We start from the raw sequence: 26606 nt of genomic DNA, 5'->3' as shown, positions 1-26606 counted from the left end.
AACCCTGCCCATTCTTTAGTTTCCACTCCTTGAGCTTTTCAGGGTCACTAAGCAGCAAACAGGAGGCTTTTGTGGAACCAACTGTGGGACAAAGGGGTGAAATCTGTGATGTCTGAAGAAGCGCATGATTTCCTTTCCACTATCCCTGGTATTTTGTAGACTCAACATCTATGATCGAGAGGTTTCATGTGGCTCAGTTCTTTGGCAAGATCTCCAGACAACTGCCTTTGAGCAAGCTTCTGAAAACAAAACTTAGTAAGTGAGTAAAGATTCTTTTTTCTGCTTTCTTTTAATTTTCTCCAATTTCAATTATTTTTGATGTTTAGGTGATAGAGTGCCCTAAAAATAAAAACAAATCTTTTATTGTCTATGAAGATAGAGTACAGAAACATCCATAGCATGGACAATAAACAACAAACATTGGATATGTCAATAGGTCTGGCTTTAAAGGAATGAGGTATGGTAATGTCAAGCACTACAAGTAAATAGCATGAGAATAGATATGTATTTATGTGGAAGCTAAATACTGTAGAATAATATTAATGTGTGTTCAACAGGTCAGGCGACAGTTGCACTGTCAAGCTAGACCTAATCATCAATGTAGGTTATGACTGACCTCCTCCCATCTGTGCTGTTGCCAGAGAAAAGGAACATATACCATCTAGTTATTTAAGGCACTTTATAGTATTCTAATGTCTTGTGTGTGCCCCTAAAATTTCAAGCTTAGGCAGCTGGATAAATAAATAAAACAATCACAACTGTGGAACGCAAGCCCTTTTTTTGTGAAACCATACAACCTTTGTCCAATAAAAACATGTACTCCTGACTACCAACATGTGGACTGAGCCAAAGCCACTCTAGTGATGCTCACATAATTGTCTGGCAACAGCTGGACTGTGAAGCAAGACCAAAAAATGGCCTTCCAGGGCTTCTATCTTTAATGTTTTTTAATGCCCACAGTGATTTGGAAATACTGTGCTTGTGGCGCTAATTAAGCGGTGCCCTGTGTAATTATCGCCTGAAAAAGAAATTAAACAGTGTCTGGGTTTGCTGAAGGTGGTGCCTTTTACTATTTGTTTATATATGGCAACAAATCTATTTGAAACATCAAAGTATTAAAACAACTGTTGTCACTTCCCGCTCTGCTAGTACAAAGCAAACTGTATACTATTTTTATAATAGACTTTTTTTCACCCCTTGTGATTTTCACCGTTTTCATTTGTTGGAACCCCTAAATGTTGGTCATGTTCTCATGCCAAGGCAGACCTTGTTCACATGTTCTTCCATTATCCTCTGGTTAATACCCTATGGACCACCATTTGGAGTAAACTTAATGATATCCTCCAACTAGATGTTCCTTTCCATATTAACCATGTTTTCTTGGGCAGTCTCTCCCCAGCTTTTGTCAACCACAAGGATGTAGGCCTTTTTATTAATCTTTTCTTATCAATTTCCTTTCAGAATATTACTGTTAATTGGAAGGATACTTCTAAAATTTCCTACCAAGCCTGGTGGAATTTAGTATGTCATCATCACAGAATGGACAGAGCCTACGCAACCTCTACCTCCTTATTAATCAAGAGAGATGTATTATGGTTACCTTTAACTACCTTTTTGTCTAGAAAGTTAACATGATTCATGTAATTATTACTTTTTAATCGTTATACTTCTTATACAGTCATTTTGTTTATTGATGCTTTTCTTCTCCTTCTTTCTTCTCCTTTCCATTCTTCTCTTTTCTTCTCTATCCTCTTCTTTTTTCCTTTTTCTTTCTTCTTTTCTTTTTCGTTAAAATTCATCAAAATGCTTTTTTCACTAAGTATAGTTTTCTTCTATAGGATATTATGTTATCTCGCTTCATTTTACATTCCAAGTTGTCAAATCTTTCCTACTTTTACTAGTGCTTTGTACTGATGTTTTACATTGTCTTTATAACCTCAATAAAGCATGTTAAACTAAAAAAAACAACTGTTGTCATTGTGCCGCTGTTTCACTCACTATGCACTGCTAAAAAACTTTTCACTTTATCAAGATTACAAAATTTCATAATTTTTGCAAAGGTTTGCTTACAGAAGAAATTCCTCAAAAATGCCTTTTTGCGAGGGCTTGACTTAGCAGTGCACTAAGATGGCGGCATTTAAATTCAGCTCCACCGGCCGGAGCAGATATCCTGCTTACAATCCCGCTCTGCTGCTTGATATTAGACAGCATCGGGATATGTACTGCCTCCCAGTGATCCTATACTTAGCAGGTGTGGCTTGTGCCTGCAACGGGTGAACACCAGAGGAAGACCTCCCGTGCTGGGCCTTTGCTGACGGGCCACACTCCTGAGGTGCAGGGTTGGAATATGCCATTGATCATGGGGGTGGCACGCTGCACTGTGTCGGATGGGGGCTGCCAGGATCGGGGCCAGGGGCTGGGGATGATGGACAGACCAGAGACAGCCGATGGTGCCTGTCGGCGGCTGAGTGAGCTTGCAGCCTAGTGGTGGCCTGCTTGAGCAATCCTTGCACCTGAGGAGGATGGCCTGCATATTCATAAAATTAACGTGCTCCCGTCAGCACTGATGCTGGACCATGGAAATACCCTGCCTGCCCTTCCTTCTCTGCTCCAACCCAGTAAGGGCGGAGTATCCTGTGTACAATTTTTTCTAGCTTTTACATATCCAAGAGGCCTATCCACAGCGCAGACATCTGGGCCTGTCATTTAGGTGATAGTGGTGCCACAGGCTGCACACCTGCTGCTTTGTCTCCCCAGTCAGTGTCACACATTGCAAAGAGTGGTGAGGAGTGAATTCTCTGACATTTAAGTGTGCATACAGATTACTCCCTTTCGAGTCCATCCTGCCAAGACACTGCTGTTGCTCCCTCTACTGCCTGTGCATTAGCTTGCTGACTTTTTTACTCATCATAATGGGCAAAACAGGTGCTAAACAGCAGCGGCTGACCTTTGAGGCTTAAAAGCAGACACGGAAGCTCATCCCATCTGCAGAACAAATGCTGGGTTGTGAGAGAGACGTGAGGAGTGATTCCCGCCCAGCTGACAACCTTAAAACTGTTTTACTGAATACGATAACAAGCCTTTGATCACAAACTATATTCACTCACTAGGCGCATGGATGATATGAAAGATCAAAAGCATTGGCAGCATGGGCGACTGTCCCACGCTGAGCAACGCATATCTGATGTTGAGGACGTGCACACACAGGAGGGCCATACTTTAGAGGAGCTCAAGGTACATAAAGTGCAACTAAAGAATGAGGACTTGGAAGCCAAGTCCAGGAGAAATAACATTCCCATCCTTGGTATCCATGAAACTACTCCTATGGGTTGCTCAGACGATTACATCGAGAAGCTACTCATTAAACTGTTTGGTGTCGACTGCTTCTCACAGTCCATTGTGATTGAGCAGGTGCATCGATTATTGGTCCCTCGACCTGCCCCAGAAGCCTCTCCTGGACCCATTATTGTTAAGTTCTTAAACTACAGGGACAGGGATCAAGTGCTTCAATTGGCATGTGAGGGAAAGGAGGTCTGTCATGAGGGTATGCTCCTTACCCTTTTTCTGACTTCATGCAATCTGTACAGGATGATCACAGAAAGTTCCTTCCTGTTAAAAAGAAACTGCAGAAGCATGGCATTTTGTATGCCATGCTAAATCCATCCAAATTGTGTTTCTACTGGAAGGAAAAGCGAAAATTATCCTCACTGAATCCACTGCAGCATTGGCTTTCCTAGAGAACCATACTCCATCGCAGGGATCTCCCTCTCATGAAAATGTAACATCAGTTCACCTCTTGATGAGGTGGAGTAATTCTCTACATTTGCTACTTTCCATACATGCTGTAGTGTTTGGATTGTTATTTCTTTTCATGCTAATTGTAAACACCTAGGTTTTCTTCTATGGCTGATGTATTGCTAGCATTGATTGGCTCTAGTTGGATTGCATATTGCGTTGAATGTCCTGACTGATTTATATATGTTACTGCTGAGTACTAATGTTTACAACATGTGCTTCTACACTGGTTGGCTGATTGCAATTTTCTTATCAATGCTCTGGCCGCCACCTGCTTTAGGCCCAAGCTCTATATTATGTAATAAGATCCTTGCCACAGTGTGTTCTTTTCTTTTATGTTTGGGGATATCACTAGGAGTTGGGGTCCTGATGTTGGTGGATTGGGTGGGGGTTTAAGGGTTGTTTGGCATGACAGCAAATCTATACCACACTTTGACCTGAGATTAGCAGTCTCTTTACACTACCTTTTCTAGCGCTGTCCTTCTTGAATTTTTATGGTACAACAAGTGATTTTTGTGATCTTTCCATAAGATTCGTCACTTGGAATGTCCGAGGTCTTAATAATCCTCGAAAATGCCAGCAGTTTTCTCCTGATCTCAACCATAATCATGTGGATATTATTTTTCTGCAGGAGATGCATTACTGCCTGAAAGGCTCGATTTTGAGCCCGCTACTTTTTAACTAATACATGAGCCCGCTCGCTAAAGTAGTAGAAGAGACAGGATTGCTAATGTTTTCCTATGCTGACGATTCTCAGCTTCTCTTCTCTCTCTCCTCTGCAGAAAGCGATAATCCTTCTACCTTAAAACTAGGATTGGGAAAGATTGCAGGGTGGATGCAAGAAAACTTTCTCAAACTGAACGGTGATAAGACCGAGTTAATTGTCCTGGGAAAAAATAAAGAACTTTGGGGACCCCAACATTGGCCATCCGAAATGGGTACTCCCCCGATTCCAACTACGCAGGCTCGTAATTTAGGTGTCATTGTCGATGACTCGTTGAATATGCATCAGCAAGCTGTGAAGACATCGGCCACTTGCTTTGCAATATTAAAATGGCTTAAAAAGATCTGCTGGATGCTACCCGAATACACTAAGAAAACGGTCATCAATGCCTTAATAACATCTAGGCTTGATTACGGCAATGTGTTATATTTGGGGGCAAAAAAGGCAACGATCCGCAGACTACAAACAGTGCAAAACGCAGCGGCGAGACTGTTATGGAAAATCCCTATTTCTTCATCCACCTCCAAATATATCAGAGAGCTACATTGGTTGAGAATAGAGAACCGGATCAAATTCAAATCCCTTTGCTTTATGCATAAGATCTCCACTAAAAAAGCCCCCAAGTATCTACAAAAACTAGTCCGCCCTTATCATCCCTCTCGGACTCTGAGATCTGCAACAGCCAATCATTTTGTTATCCCTAAAATAAAACTATCACGCATGGGTGGTAAATCCTTTGCATTTCTTGGACCCTCACTTTGGAATGCTATGCGACACGCATTACGTTCTGAGGTGAGCTATATGAAATTCAGGAAAGCCTTAAAAACCTGGCTATTCAACATCTGAAAATGCCTTGTCCTGTCATCTACTACTGAATCATTAGCGCCGGGAAACCCTTTGTTGGGTAGCTGTTGCGCTATATAAGTTAAATGAATAAATAAATAAATAAATAAAAGGGAGTCATGGTTACTTGCTGCATGGCGCCCCTACAAATACTTTTCTTCTTACTCCTAATTCTAAAGGAGTCACTATCATTATCAATCAATCAATCAATAAAACAATCAATCAATCAATCAATCAATCACTATATTTCTAAAGCGCGCTACATGCCCGTGAGGGTCTCAAGGCGCTGGGGTGGGGGGATGGGAAGGGGGGGCTGCTACTGATCCAAGATCCAGGTCTTGAGAAGTCTTCTGAAGGCCAGCAGGTCCTGGGTCTGTCATAGGATGGTAGGGAGAGCGTTCCAGGTCTTGTAGGGCGAAGTAGGAGAAGGATCTGCCGCCGTCTGTGGTTTTCCGGATACAAGGAACTGAGACGAGGGCGAGGCTGACAGAGCGGAGGCTGCGGGTGGGGGTGTGGAAGCTGAGTCGGTCGTTGAGGTATGTAGGTCCGGTGTTGTGTAGCGCTTTGTGTGCGTGGATGAGGAGTTTGAAGGTGATCCTCTTGTTGACAGGGAGCCAGTGTAGGCCTATCAGATAGGGTGTGATGTGGCTGCATCGGTGGACGTCGAGGACCAGTCGTGCCGAGGCGTTCTGGATTCGTTGTAGTCATCTCAGGAGCTTGGTTGTTGTTCCTGAGTAGAAGGCGTTCCCATAGTCGAGTCTGCTGGTGACGAGGGCCTGGGTGACGATTTTTCTCGTGTCGGGGGGGATCCATTTGAAGATCCTGTGGAGCATTCGGAGGGTGTTGAAGCAGGACGCAGAGACGGCATTGACTTGTTTGGTCATGGAGAGGGCGGAGTCGAGGATGACCCCCAGGTTGCGTGCGTGGTCGGTGGGTTCCGGGGCAGTGCCTAGTGAGGTGGGCCACTAGGAGTCGTCCCAGGCTGATGGGGTGGGTCCGAGGATGAGGACCTCCATCTTGTATGAATTCAGCTTCAGTCTGCTGTCCTTCATCCAGTCGGCGATGGCCTTCATTCCTCTGTGGAGATTGGCTTTGGCAGTTTGGGGGTCTTTGGTGAGGGAGATGATCAGCTGGGTGTCGTCGGCGAAGGAGATGATGTTGAGGCTATGCTGTCGTGCGACGTGGGCAAGCGGTGCCATGTAGATATTGAACAGTGTCGGGCTGAGGGATGATCCCTGGGGGACGCCGCAGATGATCTCGGTGGTTTTTGAGCGGAAGGATGGGAGGCGGACGCTCTGGGTTCTGCCGGAGAGGAAGGATGTGGCCCAGGCCAGGGCCTTCTCTTGGATTCCGGCGTCATGGAGGCGTGTTGATAAGGTGCGGTGGCAAACCGTGTCGGAGGCTGCTGATAGGTCCAGGAGGATGAGGGCGGCTGTTTCTCCCTTGTCCATCAGGATCCTGATGTCGTCGGTGGCGGCGAGGAGGGCGGTCTCAGTGCTGTGGTTGCTGCGAAAACCAGATTAGGAAAGGTCCAGGATGTTGTTGTCTTCGAGGTAGCAGGTTAGCTGTTTGTTGACAATCTTCTCTGTCACTTTTGCCGGGAGCAGGGAAATGGGTCGAAAGTTCTTGAGGTCCTTGGGGTCCACCTTGGGTTTCTTCAGTAGGGCGTTGTTCTCAGCGTGCTTCCAGCTTTCTGGGAAGGTTGCTGTCTCGAAGGAGATGTTGATTGCTTTCCGGAGGTGGGGTGCGATGGTTGTGCTGGCTTTGTTGAAAACGTGGTGAGGGCAGGGGTCGGATGGGGCTCCGGAGTGGATGGAGTTCATGGTTTTGATGGTGTCTTCGTCGCTGACAGTGGACCAGGCGGTCAGGTGGCTGGAGCTGGTGGCAGTCGCGGGGGAGTACCTTTACAGCACCTATCGATCATTGTTGACCCTGACAGTCCAGATCTGATGGTGCAGGGCCTTATTGGCTACACACGTCACAAAAATGTACTAGATACTGTATTTACAGAAGAAATTTGGGCTGCCATTAAAGATTATGTCACCCTAAATAAGAGCTCAGAACAGTGGCGTAGCAAGGGGGGTAGGTGTTTTGGGGGTGGCAGCCTCCATCCGCTCTTACCTGCCATCTCGGGCTGGCAATCGCTCCCCTCCACTGCTCTACAATGCGGCCGTCGTGGGGCGGCAATCAGTGTAATCTCGCCAGCATCCTATATCTCACCCGCACCCCCGCTCTTTAATGCAAATGCAGGGACACCATGGGCGGCCAAAAGGCTAGCTATGCCACTGGCTCAGAAAACTCAGTTACCATTTTTAGGGAAGTTCTCACAGTTGTCATTCAGAGGAATGTATGGCTAAAGCGCATGGTATTCTTAAATATATAAGAAGTAAACTTGCTAAGTAAGAAAACAACCTTCACTCCTTGAAGTTCCATTATGAGGAAACTATAGACAATAGACTCTTAGGGCCCGATTCACAGAATGAACTTAAGACTCAATCCTAAACTTACTACTATTTTTGTATTCACAGAATGCGCTTACTACTTTTGGCATTCTCAGAATGCACTTACTACTTTTGGCATTCACAGAATGAACTTATTACTTTTGGTATTCACAGAAGTTAGGATTTGATCTTAAGTTTGTCTTAAGTCAAACTTAAGACAAACTTAAGACAGACTTAAAACAAAATGCAAACTTCTGTGAATACCAAAAGTAGTAAGTTCATTCTGTGAATGCCAAAAGTAGTAAGTGCATTCTGTGAATACAAAAATAGTAGTAAGTTTAGGATTGAGTCTTAAGTTCATTCTGTGAATCGGGCCCTTATATCCTGATCGCTCACTACTACTTGAGTTTCAAGAAGAGGCTGATAGGGATGTGAATTTTCTGGGCAAACACACCCAGGCTAGGAGATATGGGGAGGGGGACGGGACGGGGCATACTCTAGCTATGTTACTGAAACCAAAATGGGCAGCTTATAATATTTATAGCCTGGATATTTCTGATGGGCAGTCAGTGTATGACTCATTGTATATATTACAGGGATTTGTTACCTTCTACCAGTGTTTGTACACATCACAATCACTGACGGAGCCTGTAAACATGTCTGCTTATCTAAACCAACTGACTGGCATGGTTGGATCAGGCCTCATCGTTGCATTCTATAAGACATATGCGAAGGAGCTGTCACCGATACTGTTGGCTTTCTATTAAGAGGTGTTTCATATGGGTCAACAACCTTTGACAATGCTGGAGTCCTTTGTGCTCACACTCCTTATGCCAGATAAGCATTTATCTAAATGGGTGTTGCATCGTCCCCTCTCACTTATCAACGCCAACAGCTAAATTCTTGCCAATCTCTTGGCAAACAGGCTACTCCCATTGATGCCGAGACTGACTAATCTCAACCAGTCTGTCTTTATTCCTGGCCGGTCCACGGCAAATAACCTTCGCTCACTTTTCACCCATGCACACCAACTAAACCCAGATATACCAACTGTTGCGCCATTTTAAGATCCCGCCAAGGTATTTGATACAGTTGAATAGCCTTTTCTACTCTCTCTACTGTCCAGATTGGATCTGGGTGGGGCATTTGTAAAATGGGTTCAGACCTTGTATGCTGCTCCTTCAGCTAGGTTGCGCTTAAAGGATGGCCTCTCTGAGCCATTTATGATTGGTCAAGGTACACGGCAGGGATGCACCCTGTCGCCTCTTCTATTAAGCCTTATCCGGAGAGCCCATGGGGTGTGCTGTGTGAGTTCCATTGTTACTGGGGGTAGACTATTGGATTCAGATACACACTATTATCCATGTATGCCGATGATGCCATGTTTGTGGTTAAAAATCCGGCAGTTAATTTGTCTCCTGTTATTGAGGAAATTGGGGGATTTGGCCATTGGTTGGGCCTTCAGATTAACTGGGCTAAAGCTATCATGGCCCCCCTAACTAAAACTGCCAGTAGACCAGACATAACTTACCCATAGCAATGGCAAACTGCACATTGATATCTGGGTATTTTCTAACATACAGACATCCCCACTGTGATCTAGAAAAATTATGGATGCTCTTTGGAAACCCTGCAGTCCCGGGTCAACCGTTGGATCATCCTGACACTTTCTGGGCGGGTAGAGTAGCTTTGATGAAAATGATTGTCTTGCCTAAGCTGCTTTATCTGTTTCAAAATATTCCTATTCCTTTAAACAAGGTCTTTTTTGCTAAACTACATTCCCTTATGATCAAACTGGCATGGGCAGGCCAACAGAAGTAGGTAGGGTGGCACACATTGTAGCTCCCGTATTATAAGGGGGGCTTTGTGACCCCACAAATTCTGGTGTACTATCTGGTGGTTCAGGTACAATAAATCAACCACTGGTTCCCCATGTTATCATCGAGGGAGGCTTGATTTCCCACACCCCTCTTCCTGCTGCCCTGTACGTGCCATTCCTGAGACTATCTCAGGAAATTCACATAGTCCATTGTACTGTTTGGGCCTGGAACAGGTTGTCCAATTTATTTAATGTTTCAGTACCATACTTGCCACAAATACTACTTTTTTTTGTTTTATATAATGCAAACTAGACCCGAAGATATCAGGTATCAGAGCGATTTACATGAGCACCAGTTTCATTACACAAGGACACATTAATTTTTGTTAGGCACAGGGAGATTGTGATTTGCCCAGAATCACAGGATGTTGAGCGTCGTTGCCGAAACTCGAACATGGGTCCCCACCTTCGACGTCAACCGCTTTAGCCGTAAGGCTACATCCTACATTACGCTGCAGCTCGATCGCACCCCAGAATTGCTGCTGTCTTTTGAAAGGAAAGGCAGTAAAACTTTAGGCGATCAGTTCACAGCACAAAAGTCTAAAAAAAGGGCGACACCCCCACTACATGACTGGATGTCCTTATCTACAATAAACTCTTTCATGAAGTTCTCTACCTCTGCACTGTGTTCTCAGGGGAGCCTCCGGTATGGCCTGGCCTAACAACGTTGCTTTCTAACCAGCTCGCATTTAAACTTACCACACGAGTATATGCTGCGGTGAGGGATTGTATGCTTACAGAGGCCCCCATGGCTCACACGGCATGGGAAGGTGATGTGGGTCACTGCATTTCAGATGACCAATGGCAATTTCATTGTCAACAAACGAAGGAGGTGTCCCCTAATGGGCGATATCGGCTAACTCATTATACATTTTTTTTAAGGACATACCTTTCGAGTGTAGATCTCGCTTGCTTTTATAAGAATGATGATACTAAATGTAAACGATGTGGTGCCGGGGCGGGGATTTGGGGGAGGTGGATTTCCTCCACCTGGCATGGTCCTGCCCAGCGTTGAGTACGTTTTGGAATCGGATAATTGCAGCGATACTAGACATGGTGGACAAAGCTTTCACTAGAGTTTCTATGAGGCACTGCTGAGCTATGTCAAGGAGGTACCTAAGAAGTTTCATCAATTTACAGCAAGGGGTCTGCTTTTGGGTAAATGCAGAGTGGCCATGATGTGCGGTGGCTAACGGATATGACGTTATGTGAAGACTGTACAGCCAAGTCCCGGGCACTCACACACATACAATAGTAAATCGAGTAGTTAGAAAAATTCTCTAAATGTAAGTCCATAGTAAAAATCCATTAATAACAATCGCAGAGGATTTGTCACGTCTAAGCTGGCGGGTGTGTATGACTTCGCCCAGTTTATAGGGATATCTATTGGGGGTAGCAAAAGAATATTGTTGAAAGCGTATGAGCTAGAGAGTGAGAAGCTCACACTATAGGGACGCCATGGCATACCTGAAAATTGCAGTTGCAGGATTATGTAGCCACAGTAACTTGCACGTAATTATATTACAGAGGTTGGGTTTAGTTAAAAGCATAGGGCCCGATTCACAGAATTAACTTAAGACTCAATCCTAAACTTACTACTATTTTGGTATTCACAGAATGCACTTACTACTTTTGGCATTCACAGAATGAACTTACTACTTTTGGTATTCACAGAAGTTGGGATTTTGTCTTAAGTCTGTCTTAAGTCTGTCTTAAGACAAACTTAAGACAAAATCCTAACTTCTGTGAATACCAAAAGTAGTAAGTGCATTCTGTGAATACCAAAATAGTAGTAAGTTTAGGATTGAGTCTTAAATTCATTCTGTGAATCGGGCCCATAAGCTGTAATCCCCGACAATCACGTCCGATCCACGTGAGAAGGGGAGGTTTTACAACGTAGACACGGATAAGTGTTGAAGTGCATCTTGTAATGTAAGAAAGGTCCTCCGTGGCTCACCTCCAGAGAATGGTGGTCCCTGGTCAGGGACATATGCCGCAACCTTACCGCTGGCTGCTTGCCGCGTGACTTCTGGGACCCTCTGCGCTCCTATTTGCTGGAGTTACATCCCGATTATTGACTAGATCATTCCTGCACTCTTACTGCATTGTTAGTTACCACAAGATATACTAACTTGCTGTGTGGTATTCGAGCATTCTGGTGACCTTTGTGGTATCTGTACTACTTTTCTGTAATGTTATCGTGATGTGTGTTTACTGACCGACTACTCTTGCCATATTACCATTTTTAATTATCATGTCGTGTATCGTCTTTCCAAAATGATGCTTGTTACAAAAATATGTTATAAAATGTATGAATAGATAAATTAAATGTTAAAAAATGTAAACGCCTTTTTGTGAGAGAATTCTTCCACCAAAAGTGAGGTTTTACTGAAATGTGTTCCTGTAAAACCTTACTTGTGCTGAACTTTTACTCACAATTCAAACTTTGCAGTCTTCGCACAGGTGTGAAGCTTTTGAAGTTTTTTTTTTTCAAACTTCCCAAAGTTTGTGGTGAAAATACTTAAGATTGCATACAACTAAGCATGGGCCTAACCACACGTGCACGTGTACTGTGTGATGGCAGTGGAAAGTCCATCTGTGAAGGTGGCCACTGTTTTTATGTGAGGCAAACAGGAAGTGGTCACTGAAAACTGGTTCACTTGAAATCCTTCTTTCAGCTCGACTTTAGATTCACACTGGAATGTAAAACATGGAAAGGACTGTTTGCGGATGCATGGTCCACAGCCTTCCAACATGGGTGATATGCTTGAAGCTATAACCTAAGCCTCTTCCCTGCGAAATGTGAAAGCGGGCTCCTTGGGTGGGTTGGGGGCACTGTCAGTAACCCTGATTAGCAGCAAGCTCTTCTCCCTAACAACACTGGGCAGGGTCACCTTCTTTACTGTTCATCCCTGTGAACCTGTGAACATGCTACCTAGTGGTTACTCCTCACTGGTAGATGTGGTATCCTGTTTTAGCATTTTCGTGCATTGTTGGCTTACATTCTTATATTTTGTGGTGCTTGCCCTTTGAGTGTTGCCTTCTGTTCTACTGGGGTCCTGCTCAGGTACCTTCTCACTCTGCACAACTGTCCTTTCCCAGAATTCTCTGCCACAAAGAGGTGGACCTCACTGCCTACTCAGTCACTCATTAGGATGGGGTCGTCGTATCTGGACTGCCTTAGGGTACTCTAACCTCCTACAGCCTTCTAGTGTCACCGAAACACCCACTAACCAGTCACTCCCAGGGCAGAAAGGTGCCTGACACAATTACATCCCTGCCAGGAGGCACCACCCACATGCTACTTTTTTATAAAACTAATAATAAGTGGTGTTTGCTACCATGAAGAATTCAAACTGTATCATAAATGTGATCAATATCACACACAATATAGTTCTCAATGAAAGGTTGAGCTGTCCCTCCAGGTATTCACCTTATGGTCGGAAGGCTACACACACATAAGCAGCAGAGGGTGCTTGACTCACTGAGTTATCTTCCAAGCATACTCCAACGATGCGCTTTAAAAAGGCACGCATGAGTGAGGGTAAATTCAGTGCATGTGACCATGCCTTCTAGTGACGTGCAGTCCATGTGAGAATGCATTTGCTTTTATTGAAAGCTCAGGGCACACTATGGACAAAAGTGCAAATAACCAAGATTGGACTGTAGTGCAGAGTTATGAGCAATGAACAATCACAATTAATTAAGGAAATGCTGAAGGGCGTCTAAGGGGAGAAACCCAGAGCAGTGTTTGTATCTCAGCTAGGCAGAGGACACTAATAACTGGTCCCAAACGCTGTGATACTGACTGACTTGTGAATAATGCTATCTTATGCTGTGTTAATAACATTTATATAGTGTTCATACACCAGAGGCTTCTTGACGCGAGACTAAGGCAATGGGTAACTAGGAAAAGCAAGCAATACGGAGTAAGACTAACCCCAGCTTCCCCGCCGCTGCCGCTGTAGGGATGGTCCTCAGCTCCAGAAGACTATTGGTGTCTTCGTTGAAGAAGTCCTCGGGGAGGTTGGCTTCGGCCTGGAAAGAAAAGACCCAACAAACCATCAAAAGGAGCGGTGCTACGGGAGCGGACCATCTCTCAAGCCCGCTCAATATTCTGGGGAGTGCAGTCACACTGAGGGATATGGCTGTGGGCTTTGGGTCAGGATTATGTGAGGGGATGATCTGCTAGAAACATTTTTTATGGTTTTTATTGAGTCTTGTACAACAAGAGGGATATTAAAAGAACATTATTGATAGGTCACTAGATAAGGCAGAGAGAGGCAACGATCCCGCTACTCCTTGATCATCAGGGGGAGGTCATTTATAGCAGAGTCGCGATATTCTCAGCATCTAACCATTACAATACAGAGCAGTGTGACATCCCACGGGCATCTCAGTCGCATAAATGTACATCGCTTTATCATTAGCATGGCAGGAAAAATGTATGCTAAGTGAAGTGTTCTTACTTAATGAGACTGGTTGGGCAGACATTACTCTCCCGCACATTTCCAGCCAACTGGATAGCAGAGCTATGTAGGTGGTAAAGGGACCCCAGATGCCCTTGGGTCGGGATTGAATGGGCATTATCGCCCAAACGTCATCTAGTTCTTCTTGACAGTCCAGATTTTTTAGAATCATTTGAAGGAAAATATCCTATCATACAGTCCAGGATTCCAAGCAGCCCGTGTCTCATCTGAGGCCATTTTGTGACGCTGAAGGAGTAAATGGCGAACGCTCATGAACCTTTGGTCCTTGGCCTAACTACAAGAAGTGCAGTGCTCTAAAGGAGTATTTCCTCTCCGACATCCCATAAAAGGATCATGGACTCTGGAAACATGACCTCAAAGGACTATTAAACTTGATAAGGAGCAAACAGAGTGAGTAGAGGACTTTACCTGAGCTCAGGCATTCACTCACCGAGACCGCATAAATACAGGGATGCTGCCAAAATACTCCTCTGAGACAGAAAACCGCGCAGATGCAGAAACTCCCAGCTGCGAATATCTATTTCTGTTGTACACACAGGTGATCTAGGACCAATCAAACCTTTAATGCAGGGACAAAATGAAACTATTGCTCTCATACTTGTCATCCCACAAATGATGCTCTACAAAGGCCAGAAGTCGGACTATCACCTGAATAAAACCTGTTCCTCTCTCTAACCATGGGGCCTTCACGTAGAAGCGACACACCCAGAATCCCTCAATATCTTCCCCCTGTTAGTCAACTGTAGAGATGGAAGAATTCAAGATACTCCACAAGGTCTACCAGGCGTTCTCCACAATAAATCATCCATTATATTCAACCAAGAAGACCTCGAGCTCCATCTGCAGTTCCTGGAACTTTCAGGGACTAGGAAAACACACAAAGAGGCAGCAAGTCCATCGCAGCCATCATCGGTCAGCTGCGGAATGCCACCTCCTTGTGCAACCAAAGCATTAAAGATATAACCAAACTCTGAAATGACTTGAAAACCTAAGTTACTTTGCACCGCTTTTTCAATCAATTTATGTTCATTGACAGCGCCAAGAGTCTCAGTGGGTCTAAGCGAGCTCAACACGTGGGTGCGCTTTCATAACCCTAGCTCATTCCTTGGTACCCTGTTCTAAGCGACAAGAACAGAAGGTGGCAGAGCTGTAAAGCCTTGTTTACTTTCTAGAATACTGATCTAGAAGAGGCTATTGTAAAGAACCCTCTAAGGGCTCTGGAGCAGCATTCCTGTTTCCATAAATAGTGAAAGTATAAACAGTTGCCTTGTTAAAAGAAACATCTTCATTTTTTCACAAGTGCATTTACGCCCACCACAAAGTCCAAGAAAAATCTGATTTTTGAGTCTGGAGGTGTGATTTGGGCAGTAGGAGTTGCTGGTGGTATGTAAATGCCTAACAGACGCCTCATGCTCAATCTTGGACTGCAGTGTTTGGCTTTTACCCACTCCCAGAGACTATGGCCATACCTCAAAGAAGTCCTCAGTCTTCTTCAGGAGGTGTTTGAGTTCGGTGAGTTCCAGGAAGTTCTGCTTCAGCTGTTGCTGGTTCTGATTCACCTCCTGTAATTCACTGTCCAGCTTTTCCAGAACGGTCTGTTTAGGAGAATAAAAAGAGAGTTAAAATTGCTTCTTGATCAACACATTTGTACTCGCTTGACACTGAAGAGGTCTTTGCGTTCTGGTGTAAAGTACTTCTACTAGTGAGTAACATGTCTGAACATGGAGAATGGATACCCAGGCTTTCGGAGAAGTGGCCTTATAGTCTACAAAGAAAGAAGGGTGCTATATATGTAAAGTAGGTTACATAGGTCCAGTTGATAAGAAGATCTGATCTGCTACGCTGCCAGACTCCATAGGAGAAAATCCTGGGGTCTTCGAAAAAATTAAATCTTCTGGGTTTGGCTAGAATTGGATACGGTTGGAGGGATGCGGAAGGGGTAATGACTTCTTTACAGTGTGATAGGTTGAGATGAGTGAAGAGGATTTGAGCCACTGTCAATAGCTAGACTAATCAAAAGTGGTTCCCATATTGTCTTAAGATTTAGGCCTGAATGACTGCAACCACCTTGTAATAACGTTTCCAGTCTGAAATAAAGCCAGAGGCTACTGACAAATTAGCACTCAGTGAAACCTCACTAACCTACGACAAACCTCAAAGCTCTATGTCTCATCAGGCCTGCTACTGAATATCTAAATATAACTACTGCACGGTATCCTAGTAGGCAACGCCTAGGTCACCAAGCCTTTCAACAGTTGAATAGTGCAACAATAATGGACGTTGCCTGAAAGGCACCAATTCAAAACTACTATTGATTGCCTCCAGGCAACAGTCTTCCTTCGGCCCATCATGTACAATCAGTCACGGGACACAAATTCCCTATAAACCTGAACTCATATGGTAACATTGACAATGGATACCCGCATCAACATGAAGCAAAAAGAATGCTGCTACAAGCAGTTAGAAGATGTTTTTTTCCATTCCTGTGTTAATCCATCGTTGTAATGTTAGGATGCAACAAAGTCAAAACACAGCTCAACAATTACAACATATTACTCAAGAGTCTACAAACAATGGCACCGAAGCACAAACTGCAATTTCTTTCTGGTCCTTGATAAGTAAGTCCAATTTATTGAATACATTTTTTTAGATTCTGGAATAGAATCTCAATGGCAAATCACAACCATCAAGCACAAACTGCACTATGATTTACACGTACATCCTAATTCCATTACTGCTTCTCGTTCTCGGCATACGGGGACTGCTGATGTTTCTAAGCAGGCTTATCATGGTCCTGTGGCTTAAACCACGGTCCCATTGAGACAGCGTCATTCTATATTGAATCACGGAGGGACGGCTGCCCCTTTGGATACTTATGCTTGTTTGATCATAAATTGGGGGCTCTATCTGTACACTAGTGTTCTTCAAACAATCACGCATTGTTAACTGAACTTCTCAGGCAGGCGACTTACATATGGCATTGTAGTGATCAGATACACATTTCGCCTTGAAAAAGTCCAGGTGGACGAAACACGTGTCGGCTGCTTCTTGTTGGAATATAACATGTACAAAACCCGTCTATGAATTAAAAAGGAAGAATTTATCATCATCTATGACTAAATTGGACTTTCTTATCAAGAACCAGAAAGAAACTGCAGTGTGTGCGCTTTGGTGCCATTGTTTGTATATGAATAGTCTGGACTGCTTAGCAGTGTGGCAAAGTGCACCCAAGGTGGCTGGGTGCTGTCAACACATGAGCACGACTACAAAGAACTAAAATGTGTTTTGTTTATTAAATTTATTATAGATAGCACTGCCCAATACAATTTATGGCTGTGCACACACTAGGCATATCCACCTTCATTTTGTTTTACTCAAGAGTTTATTGAAGAAATTGGTAAATTGACTGCTGAAATTCCAAAACAGCACAGTTTAGCTCCCTTAAACACAGAGAACCCACATCACCCCACTCCTAAACACCTTTTCACACTTCCAGCCCAGTCTTGCAAAACCGTGAAAGTTCTCATTGATAAAACTTTTACTGGCACAGAGCGACAATAAATTAAAGGCCGATTATCTTTCCGCCAATGCAGAATTCAAATTTGGTCTGTCCTCCAGACCATACAGATTCACTACTTCTCCAAATTTACTACAGGCACCTACTCAATCCGGTGCTTATCTGCTGCCACCCGAAGTGCAGCCCATCGGTCTTTTTCTTCCATCTGAACAGTCTACACCAAATGCATTAACACTCAAATAACATATGACAACACAATGGATTAGACCTGGAATAATACCTTATACATTGGGGAACTACCAAGTACTCATATGATAAGTACATACAGAGTCGCAATGAGAAACCTAAAGATGAAGAACCTAAAATAACCATTTAGCTATGGCATAATGTGTCCCCTGCGTTGAGAAAAATGAAAGTGTTCAAGAATAGAAGACGTCGCCATAGCCACTCATCTCTTGTGTGGGGCACCTGTAAGACCTACCTCCAAGTCGATCATGTCACGGGGAAGAGGTGTCTGCGGGTAAGTGGCAGGTTGATAAACCGAGATCTTGTCATTCTCCAGCTCAGTCTCAAGAAAACCTGAATAAAAAAATGTGTTTCTGACTCAACGGTGCAGCACTCATTGAAAAAGAGAAAGATACCTTATGCAGACCACAAATAATATAGAGTGAAGAGAGGGAATTTGGGTAAGAGGTAGTTCTAAGGAAAGAGACAGTTGTTCAAGATAGAAAGGACCTGGGGTAATGTAGAGAGTTGAAGAGCGAGATCAGTGAAGGAAAGAAGTTAATAATGACGGAAACACTACATTAAATACTGTAAAAGAAAGAAACATGAGTGAAAGACACAGATTGAGAGAGGCAGCAAAAACTGTTTTGGGTGTAGATGAAGGCCATGCTCTTACAGAGGACTCCTGTTTCAGGAGGTCGGGATTGGAGAGCGGGAAGAATGATGGAAATTTGTGAACTCACGTAGTATTCTCTCCATGGCTTCACATCTGCGCACCTCATTGACAAACCTCCGCTGAAAGTTGTTGACATTTGCGTTCAGCTGGAGGAGGGAAAAGAACTTGTTAGGGCAGAGCAGGTGAGCTTGGATCTACTTGTGACCTTTCGCCACTGGAGATCAAGAGACACCTTCACCTCAATCATCTGGTATACATTATGAATATCAGCAGACGAGCGCAATGAGACAAAATCATAACTCATAATATCATAAATGATTCATGTAATTTAATTATTATTAGAACATTGGAATGTTGAGAGCTCCCTTGAAGACAATGGAGTGCTCCGGGCTTCTGATGGCTGCTAGAAGCCCGGAGCATCAACATTCCAATGTTTGTTCACGGCTGCTGCTGTGAACAAAGGCCTCACGGTGCCCGAGGGGATTTCAAGCCCCTCTGGCTCGTGAGACCAGGGGCGGAAAGTTGGAATAGCCTTAGAGCCCTCCGTTACGGGCTCTACCAGCCATTAAAGGCCCACTCCCTTGGTAAAGGCCTTCGGCTTAGACGTTTAACCCTGGAGCGCACCTCTAATCATCATTAGAACATTGGAACGTTGGGAGCTCCATTGAAAACAATGGAGTGCTCTGGGCTTATAATGGCTGGTATAAGTCTGGAGATCCAACATTCCAATGTTTCTTTGTTCACAGCTTTGGCTGTGAACAAAGGCTTCAGGGAACCTGAGGGGATTCCATTCCCCTCACGCTCCCAAAAGGCTTTGTTTTTTTTGTTAGAACATTCTGTCCTCTAGTGACAGAATTTTCTAATAGCCTTATAGCCCTTCGTAGATGGGCTATACCGCTATTAAAGTCCCTCTCCCTTGTTAAAGGCCCTCGCCTTCGGCTCGGGGCCTTTAACGCTGGAGAGGGCCTTTAATAGCCGATATAGCCCTCTGCGGCGGGCTATAAGGCTATAGTAGAGCCTGCTAATGCAGACTCTTGGGCTATATTGAGGAAATTGCTGTAGGAAATAAATTGATAGTTGCAGTTTACATTCTGCATGAATTCAGCACAATCTACATTTGTTGACGTGCTTTAATTTACCTGTCATAGCCAGTGATGTTTCAACTTTTCTGGAATGTAATTCATATGTATGTTTGCATGCATGCATGTTATTTGTATAGCACAAACCCAGCCAAATGCAGAAAATCACTCTACAGGGTCAAAGGCATTGATATAGTCAACAAGTAATTTGAGAGTATGTGGTCTGTGGACTCACTGCACCATGAGGTGTGGCTTGAACTCTTTCCTGAACTGTAGAAGGGTTGGTGTGGTTTTGATTGATTCAGGGATGTTGTTTCATATCCTGGATGAATAGATGTAAAAGGCATGTTACCTTTTTTTTCTTTTATACACGTCTTTGTGTCCAGTCGGATGGTGTGTTGCCTATGGGTCTGCCGAGAGCCACCAGAGACAGTGAGCTTGTCAGCCAGATTGGGGGTTGGGAGGAGCTGGTGTTTTGTTTCAGAACCACATTTTATACGATTTTTAATGCAATTAAATGTATGCTTCAGGAACTGTTTTTAAAGCACATCTGGATTGTAATTTTAATGAATTTCTTAAACCAAATAAAAATTGTCTAAAAGTCACCCTCCATTATTAATGACACTTCAGTACTAATTACACAAAAATAATCAAAGACCCCCTCTTTCTGGATCCAAAATGGCAACTCAGTCACACCACTAAGGATCCATCACCATGGTGCCAAGTATACAGGTATATACTGTAAGCATACCTGTAGCATGTCCCATTATATTGAGTTGTGCTACACTGCACAGCATATATTCTATCTGCGCAAACTCATCTCAGCCGAAAATCGGATCCATGAGAAAGACCATGAGCAGAGACCAGCAGGTAGCCCTACCTACCCCATTGCAAGGAGCATCTCGAAGACAAAGGATCGTTCAAATTTTTGAGGTGACCGGGGGACGACTAGTGAATGGCTGGCAAATCAATTCAAATTGATACAAGGACCCATTAATGGCAGATGTTTGTCACACAAGAACCAGTTACCGTAACATACAAGTGTGGTGGCAGCATGTATGACGCCATATTTTATGCCAAATCTTTAATGGCCCAAGTGACATCTACAATAATAATGTTAAGTTTTATGTGATCAAGTTTGAGTCTCTTATAGGAAAAGGGTGGTTAATTAATATGACAAAAATCCATATTTGTGTATTGAATCTGCAGTAAAGCATTTGGGCCCACATGCATCTTCCCGGGATTTTGCGAGTTCTAAAGTGCGAAAAATAGCGATTCGCATTTTAGAATTCGCAAAACGGGATGCATGATTATTTTCGGTAAATTTATGCGATTCAGTAAAAATCCCAATTTTTACCGAATCGCATAAATTACCGAAATACAATTTGCTAATTCGCTATTCCCATTGGTTCCTATGGGCCAAAGGCCCATAGGAAGCAATGGGAAGGCATTAGCAAATTGCGATTTTCACTTTGAAAATCGCAATTTGTTAATGAATTTCATGGGTGTAGGGGGGGGGGGTCCAAAGGACCCCCCCATGCACCCCTGAAATGTATTTATCGCATCAAGTTGCACACACACATGTCCTAAGGACATGTATGTCCGTAACATGAATGTTGAAAAAAATGCATTTTCAGCTTTTTAAACACTTTTTGCAAATTTACTGAGTGGTTCGACCACTCGGTAAATTTGACCCCCTAATTGCGATTTCGCAATTTTAAAAGTAATCATGCATTGCTTTTAAGAAATCGCAAATTTGCGATTTCTTAAAAGCAATCGCAATTTTAGAAATCGCAAAAATGCTGCGATTTCTAAAATAGCTTGATGCATCCAAAAAAGCATTTTTGGAATCGCAAACGGCCGATTTTAAGGAATCGCACCGTTTGCGACTCCAAAAATGCTTGATGCATGTGGGCCTTGATGTACTGTTTCGTAGTGATCTTATGAGGCGTCTAGAACTTGCATCCTTGCAGAACCTTGGAGTTGACTGATGTCACGTGCGGGGGTTTTAAATGTGTTTTGGGAGTTGAGCCACCAGTGCTAGAAACTACTCTTCAGCGAGATCTATGAAAGATCTCATCATCGTGATCAACTTATTTTTGGGGCAAAGATAGCTTTTCCCCTCCCCAACAAAGAGAGCATCAGCAGATATTCCAAATTTAGCAGAGAAACATTAATACAACACAGGCAGGGCACAATTTACACAGAAAGCTAAATAACAAAGTGGGAAAAACAGCAGCATAGGTCAATCAATCAATCAATCAGAAACATTTATAGAGCGTGCTACTCACCCGTGAAGGTCTCAAGGCGCTGAGAGGGGGGGGGGGGGTGCTCCTACTGCTCAAAAAGCCAGGTCTTGGGGTGTTTCCTGAAGGTGAGGTGGTCCTGGGTCATTCGTAGGAGTGCGGGGAGGGAGTTCCATGTTTTGGCTGCCAGGTAGGAGAATGATCTTCCTCCGGCGATGGTTCTGCGAATCCGTGGAACGGTGGTGAGGGAGAGGCTGGCTGGCGGAGCGGAGCTGGCGGGTGGGAGTGTAGAACGAGAGGCGGTTGTTGAGGTATTCGGGGCCTATGTCGCGTAGCGCTTCGTGTGCGTGGGTGAGGAGCCTGAATGTGATCCTCTTGTTGACGGGGAGCCAGTGAAGGTTTCTCAGGTGGGCGGATGTGTGGCTATGTCAAGAATGAGTCGTGCGGAGGCGTTCTGTATGCGTTGTAGTCGTTTCTGTAGTTTGGCGGTGGTTCCTGCGTATAGGGCGTTTCCGTAGTCCAGTGAGCTGGTGACGAGGGCCTGGGTGACCGTCTTTCTGGTTTTGGTGGGGATTCACCGGAAGATCTTTCAGAGCATGCGCAGGGTGTTGAAACATGATGCCGAGACGGCGTTGACTTGCTTGGTAATCGTGAGGGAGGAGTCCAGGATGAATCCCAGGTTGCGTGTGTGGTCCGAGGGTGTCGGCGTGGAGCCCAGAGCTGGGGGCCACCAGGAGCCGTCCCAGGCGGATGGGGATTGTCCGAGGATGAGGACCTCCGTCTTGTCCAAGTTCAACTTTAGGCGGCTGAGCTTCATCCATTCTGCGACGTCTTTCATTCCTTCCTGTAGGTTGGTTTTGGCGGTGGCTGGTCTTTGGTGAGGGAGAGTATCAGCTGGTTGTCGTCGGTGTAGGAGATGACGTTGATGTTGTGTTTGCGTGCGATGGCGGCGAGGGGGCTCGTGTAGATATTGAAGAGGGTTGGGCTGAGCGAGGATCCTTGGGGTACGACGCAGATGTTCTCGGTGGCTTCTGAGCTGAAGGGAGGGGGCGGACTCTCTGGGTTCTGTCGGAGAGGAACGAGGTGATCCAGTCCAGGGCCTTTCCTTGGATCCCAGTGTTGTAGAGGCGGGTTATTAGGGTGCGATGGCATACGGTATCGAAGGCTGCCGAGAGGTCCAGGAGGATGAGGGCGGTTGTTTCTCCGTTGTTCATCAGGGTCCTGATGTCGTCGGTGGCTGCTATGAGGGCTGTCTCGGTGCTGTGGTTGGCTCGGAATCCGGACTGGGATGGGTCGAGTGAGTTGTTTGCCTCGAGGAAAGCAGTCATCTGTTTATTGACGGTCTTCTCGATTACTTTGGCCGGGAAGGGTAGAAGAGAGATGGGGCGGAAGTTCTTGAGGTCTTTGGGGTCCGCTGTGGGTTTCTTCAGAAGGGCGTTGATTTCTGAGTGCTTCCAGCTCTCGGGGAAGGCGGCTGACGCCAACGAGATGTTTATGACGTTTCGGAGATGGGGTGCGATGATGGTGTCCGCTTTGTTGAAGATATGATGGGGGCATGGGTCCGAGGGGGAGTTGGATTGGATGGAGTTCATGACGTTGGTGGTGTCTTCAGTGCTGATGGGGGTCCAGGCGCTGAGGGTGGTGGTCACTGGTTGGGTGACTGGAGGCGAAGTCTGGCGTCCGAAGCTGTCGTGTATGTCTGCGATCGTTCGGTGGAAGAACGTGGCGAGGGAGTTGCAGAGTTCTTGTGACGGTGTGATGTCGTTGTTGCTGGCGCTGGGGTTGGAGAGCTCTTTGACGATGTTGAAGAGTTCCTTGCTGTTGTGGGTGTTGTTGTCTAGTCGCTCTTTGAATGATGTCCTCGTAGTGGTGCGGATCAACTGGTGGTGTTCGCGGGTGGCGATCTTGAGGGCTGTCATGTTTTCTGTAGTTCATTCGTGGCGCCAGGTTTTTTTGAGGGTTTGGCAGGATTTCTTTGATTCTTTGAGGGCGTATGTGAACCATGAGGTTTTCCTGTTGCCGGTCATGCCTGGGGGGTTCTTCAGTGGTGCGAGGTCGTCGGCGCAGTTGGTGATCCACTGTGCGAGGTTGTAGGCTGCGTCGTTGGTGTCGGCGGCGTCGGCTGGCGGGGTCTGGCTCAGCGTTGAGTTGAGCTGGTCTGTGGTGATTTTGCTCTAGCATTTGCGGGGGATTTGATGCGTGCGGTGGTGGGATGTATTCTTTTTGAAGGTGAAGTGGATGCATCTGTGGTCGGTCCAGTGTAGTCCGGAGGAGTGGCTGAAGGAGACTTGGTGGCTGGTGGAGAAGATGGGGTCGACCGTGTGCCCTGCGATGTGGGTGGGGGTGTTCACCAATTGCTTGAGTCCGAGGTTGTCGAGGTTGTCGAGCAGGGTGGTGGTGTTCGCTGTTTTTCTCCAGGTGGAAGTTCAGGTCCCCTAGGAGGATGTATTCTGGTGAAGCTAGGGCGTGCGGGCTGATGAAGTCGGCGATGGTTTCGCTGAATTGTGTGCATGGGCCCGGGGTACTGGAGCTGGGCGCGGACGAGCGTAGACGGGCTTGCCTTAGGCACGCCTTCGGCACGCTCGCTGCGCGCGGCTTCCATATGAGGGGCTGTGGGAGGGAGGAACAGCTGGGGGGGCGGAAGCGGGGTGGCGAATGGGGACAGCGGGGGGCGAGGTCGTATGGACGCAGCGTCGGGAGAATGGTGGTACGGAGGGAGGCGGGGAGGGGGCACAGGGCAGCGAAGAACGAGGCGCACACAGTGAACGGGGGCACAGAATGAAAAACGGGGAGAGGGGGCATAGGGCACACAAGAAAACGAGGCAACAGAGATCAGGGGCACAGAATGAAAAAACGGGGAGAGGGGGCACAGGGCACATAAGAAAACGAGGCAAGAGAGATCAAGGGCACAGAATGAAAAAACGGGGAGAGGGGTTCACAGGACACACAAGAAACGATGCAACAGAGATCAGGGGCACAGAATGACAAAACGGGTAGAGGGGGCACAGGGCACACAAGAAACGAGGCAACAGAGATCAGGGGCACAGAATGACAAAACGGGGAGGACAACAGTGAGCAGGGTCACAGCGAACTTGCTCAGGCGGCAGGCGGCAGCGAGACACTAGCGGGGTAGCGCCACAGGAGGACTGTGTGGCGACTGGGGGCAGGGTCAAAGGTTGTTCCAAAATTAGACCAGGCTTGCACTAGAGGTCAAAGGGCATTGGAGTGGCTTTTTAGACAGGTTGTGAGGTACTTCACTCATAATACTCATAAATGGAACTAAAGCCAATTATCTAAAAAATCACCGAAGAATAAGCTGAGCAGATTGAGAAGCGTACCTACATTTAAAATAAACTGCATAAACAGTGATTTCATTGCTTATCGTTTTTTGGCGTCCCCATTTAGGTCCATGGTAGAGCATTCCACTGTTCCCATGTTTATGAGTACGGAGAATGACCTGGAACAGGAGATCAGTAGTCTGCAGACCATGAGAGAGAGGAGATGGGACTGATGAATCAGTGATGGTGGAGGGAGAGCACAGCAGTGGTAGTGAGTGTTCCAAAATTCGTATTTCTTTGTTATGATTGATTGCAAAGAACTACTCTAGCAAAAGGTGTTAGCACGCTGTACTCGTTGACAGGTAGACATGAACGCGTCTCTTAAAATTGACAACTGTAACAACTCAGCATCATCGACAAACAAATTTAACGTAACCTTCTGGCATAGCTTAAGGTCGCTCACACTAGAATTGCAGATCCCTAACAAAGATCTAAAACTTATATCAACTAATTACTAGACAAAAGAAATGTGTTGATCCTTCAGAGATTTTTGAGCTGTCTTTGGGTGACTATGCCCCACACTTAATGACTCTAAGGCCAAGTCTAAAGTCCATGTAATTAGAGAACCTGAAATACTTTGATCTCGACTTTTACTCTTATGGTGATGCGCATTATTAGTTTAAACATGACAGAAGCTGAAGTAAGAACCCATTATTTTTTCCTTTTTTGGCTGTTATACATCAAGAACTTATAGAGAAGTTCCTTCTCCTCTTCAACAGAGAAGACTCTTTGATACTCACGTCTCTAAACTGCACCAGGCCCAACTCCCCGAGCTCTGCGATGCAGGAGTATCCTGCCTCCACCTGCAGAAAGAGCTGTGTGAGGCACATCTCCTCACTGCGAAACATCGACGCCATCTTTGGTAGCCGGAAGCCGCAGCAGCGCAAGCAGTTAGCCGGGACACAGTGAGATTCGGGATCCTATCTGGACTTTCTCCTCTGCTGCAGTGAATGAATCAGAAAGAATGTTAATAGAGTATCTTGTAATGTATGAACCTTTTTGGTTAACTGGAGATGGCAATGATAGAATAGAAACATAGGGAAATTCTTAGAATTGAGACACAACACAAAAGTTAAAGGGAGACAGGCAAGCAAAGTAACTACAGGCAGAAATATAGACAAATGTCAGCAAATTCTACCAATTCCGTTGGTAGAATGAAACATTCTACCAACGGAATTGGTAGAATTTGCCGACTCCGCGTTACTCTTGTAACTCGGAGAACTGGCCAAATTCGGCAATCCCTGCATGGCAGAATTTTTACCTGCAAGACTCCAGAAATGAAAGCGGGATTAGGCATCCCCCAGCTAAATTTTCTAATACTGGCAGTTGCGGGCAGTTGTGGTCAGAGGGCTG

At 45.2% G+C, this 26606-nt stretch overlaps 1 protein-coding gene across 1 annotated transcript in view; it reads right to left on the bottom strand.

The window, feature by feature from the left end:
- Positions 1-26190, bottom strand: part of LOC147734659 (V-type proton ATPase 116 kDa subunit a 4-like) — a 222762-nt gene extending 196572 nt beyond the window's left edge. The window contains exons 1-5 of the mRNA XM_086952957.1: positions 25994-26190; positions 18658-18736; positions 18171-18268; positions 15642-15767; positions 13623-13720 (exon numbers count right to left, since the gene is read on the bottom strand). Coding sequence (XP_086809083.1) covers positions 13623-13720; positions 15642-15767; positions 18171-18268; positions 18658-18736; positions 25994-26110 — 518 coding nt within the window. The 5' untranslated portion in view covers positions 26111-26190. The remainder of the gene's footprint in view (positions 1-13622; positions 13721-15641; positions 15768-18170; positions 18269-18657; positions 18737-25993) is intronic.
- Between the last annotated feature and the right edge of the window lie 416 nt (positions 26191-26606).

Source organism: Lissotriton vulgaris, chromosome 1_2 (assembly GCF_964263255.1).
Source record: "Lissotriton vulgaris chromosome 1_2, aLisVul1.2, whole genome shotgun sequence".
NCBI classification, from domain to species: domain Eukaryota; kingdom Metazoa; phylum Chordata; class Amphibia; order Caudata; family Salamandridae; genus Lissotriton; species Lissotriton vulgaris.
Note: the sequence above shows the minus strand (reverse complement) of the source record. Positions and strands in the feature narration are given on the sequence as shown.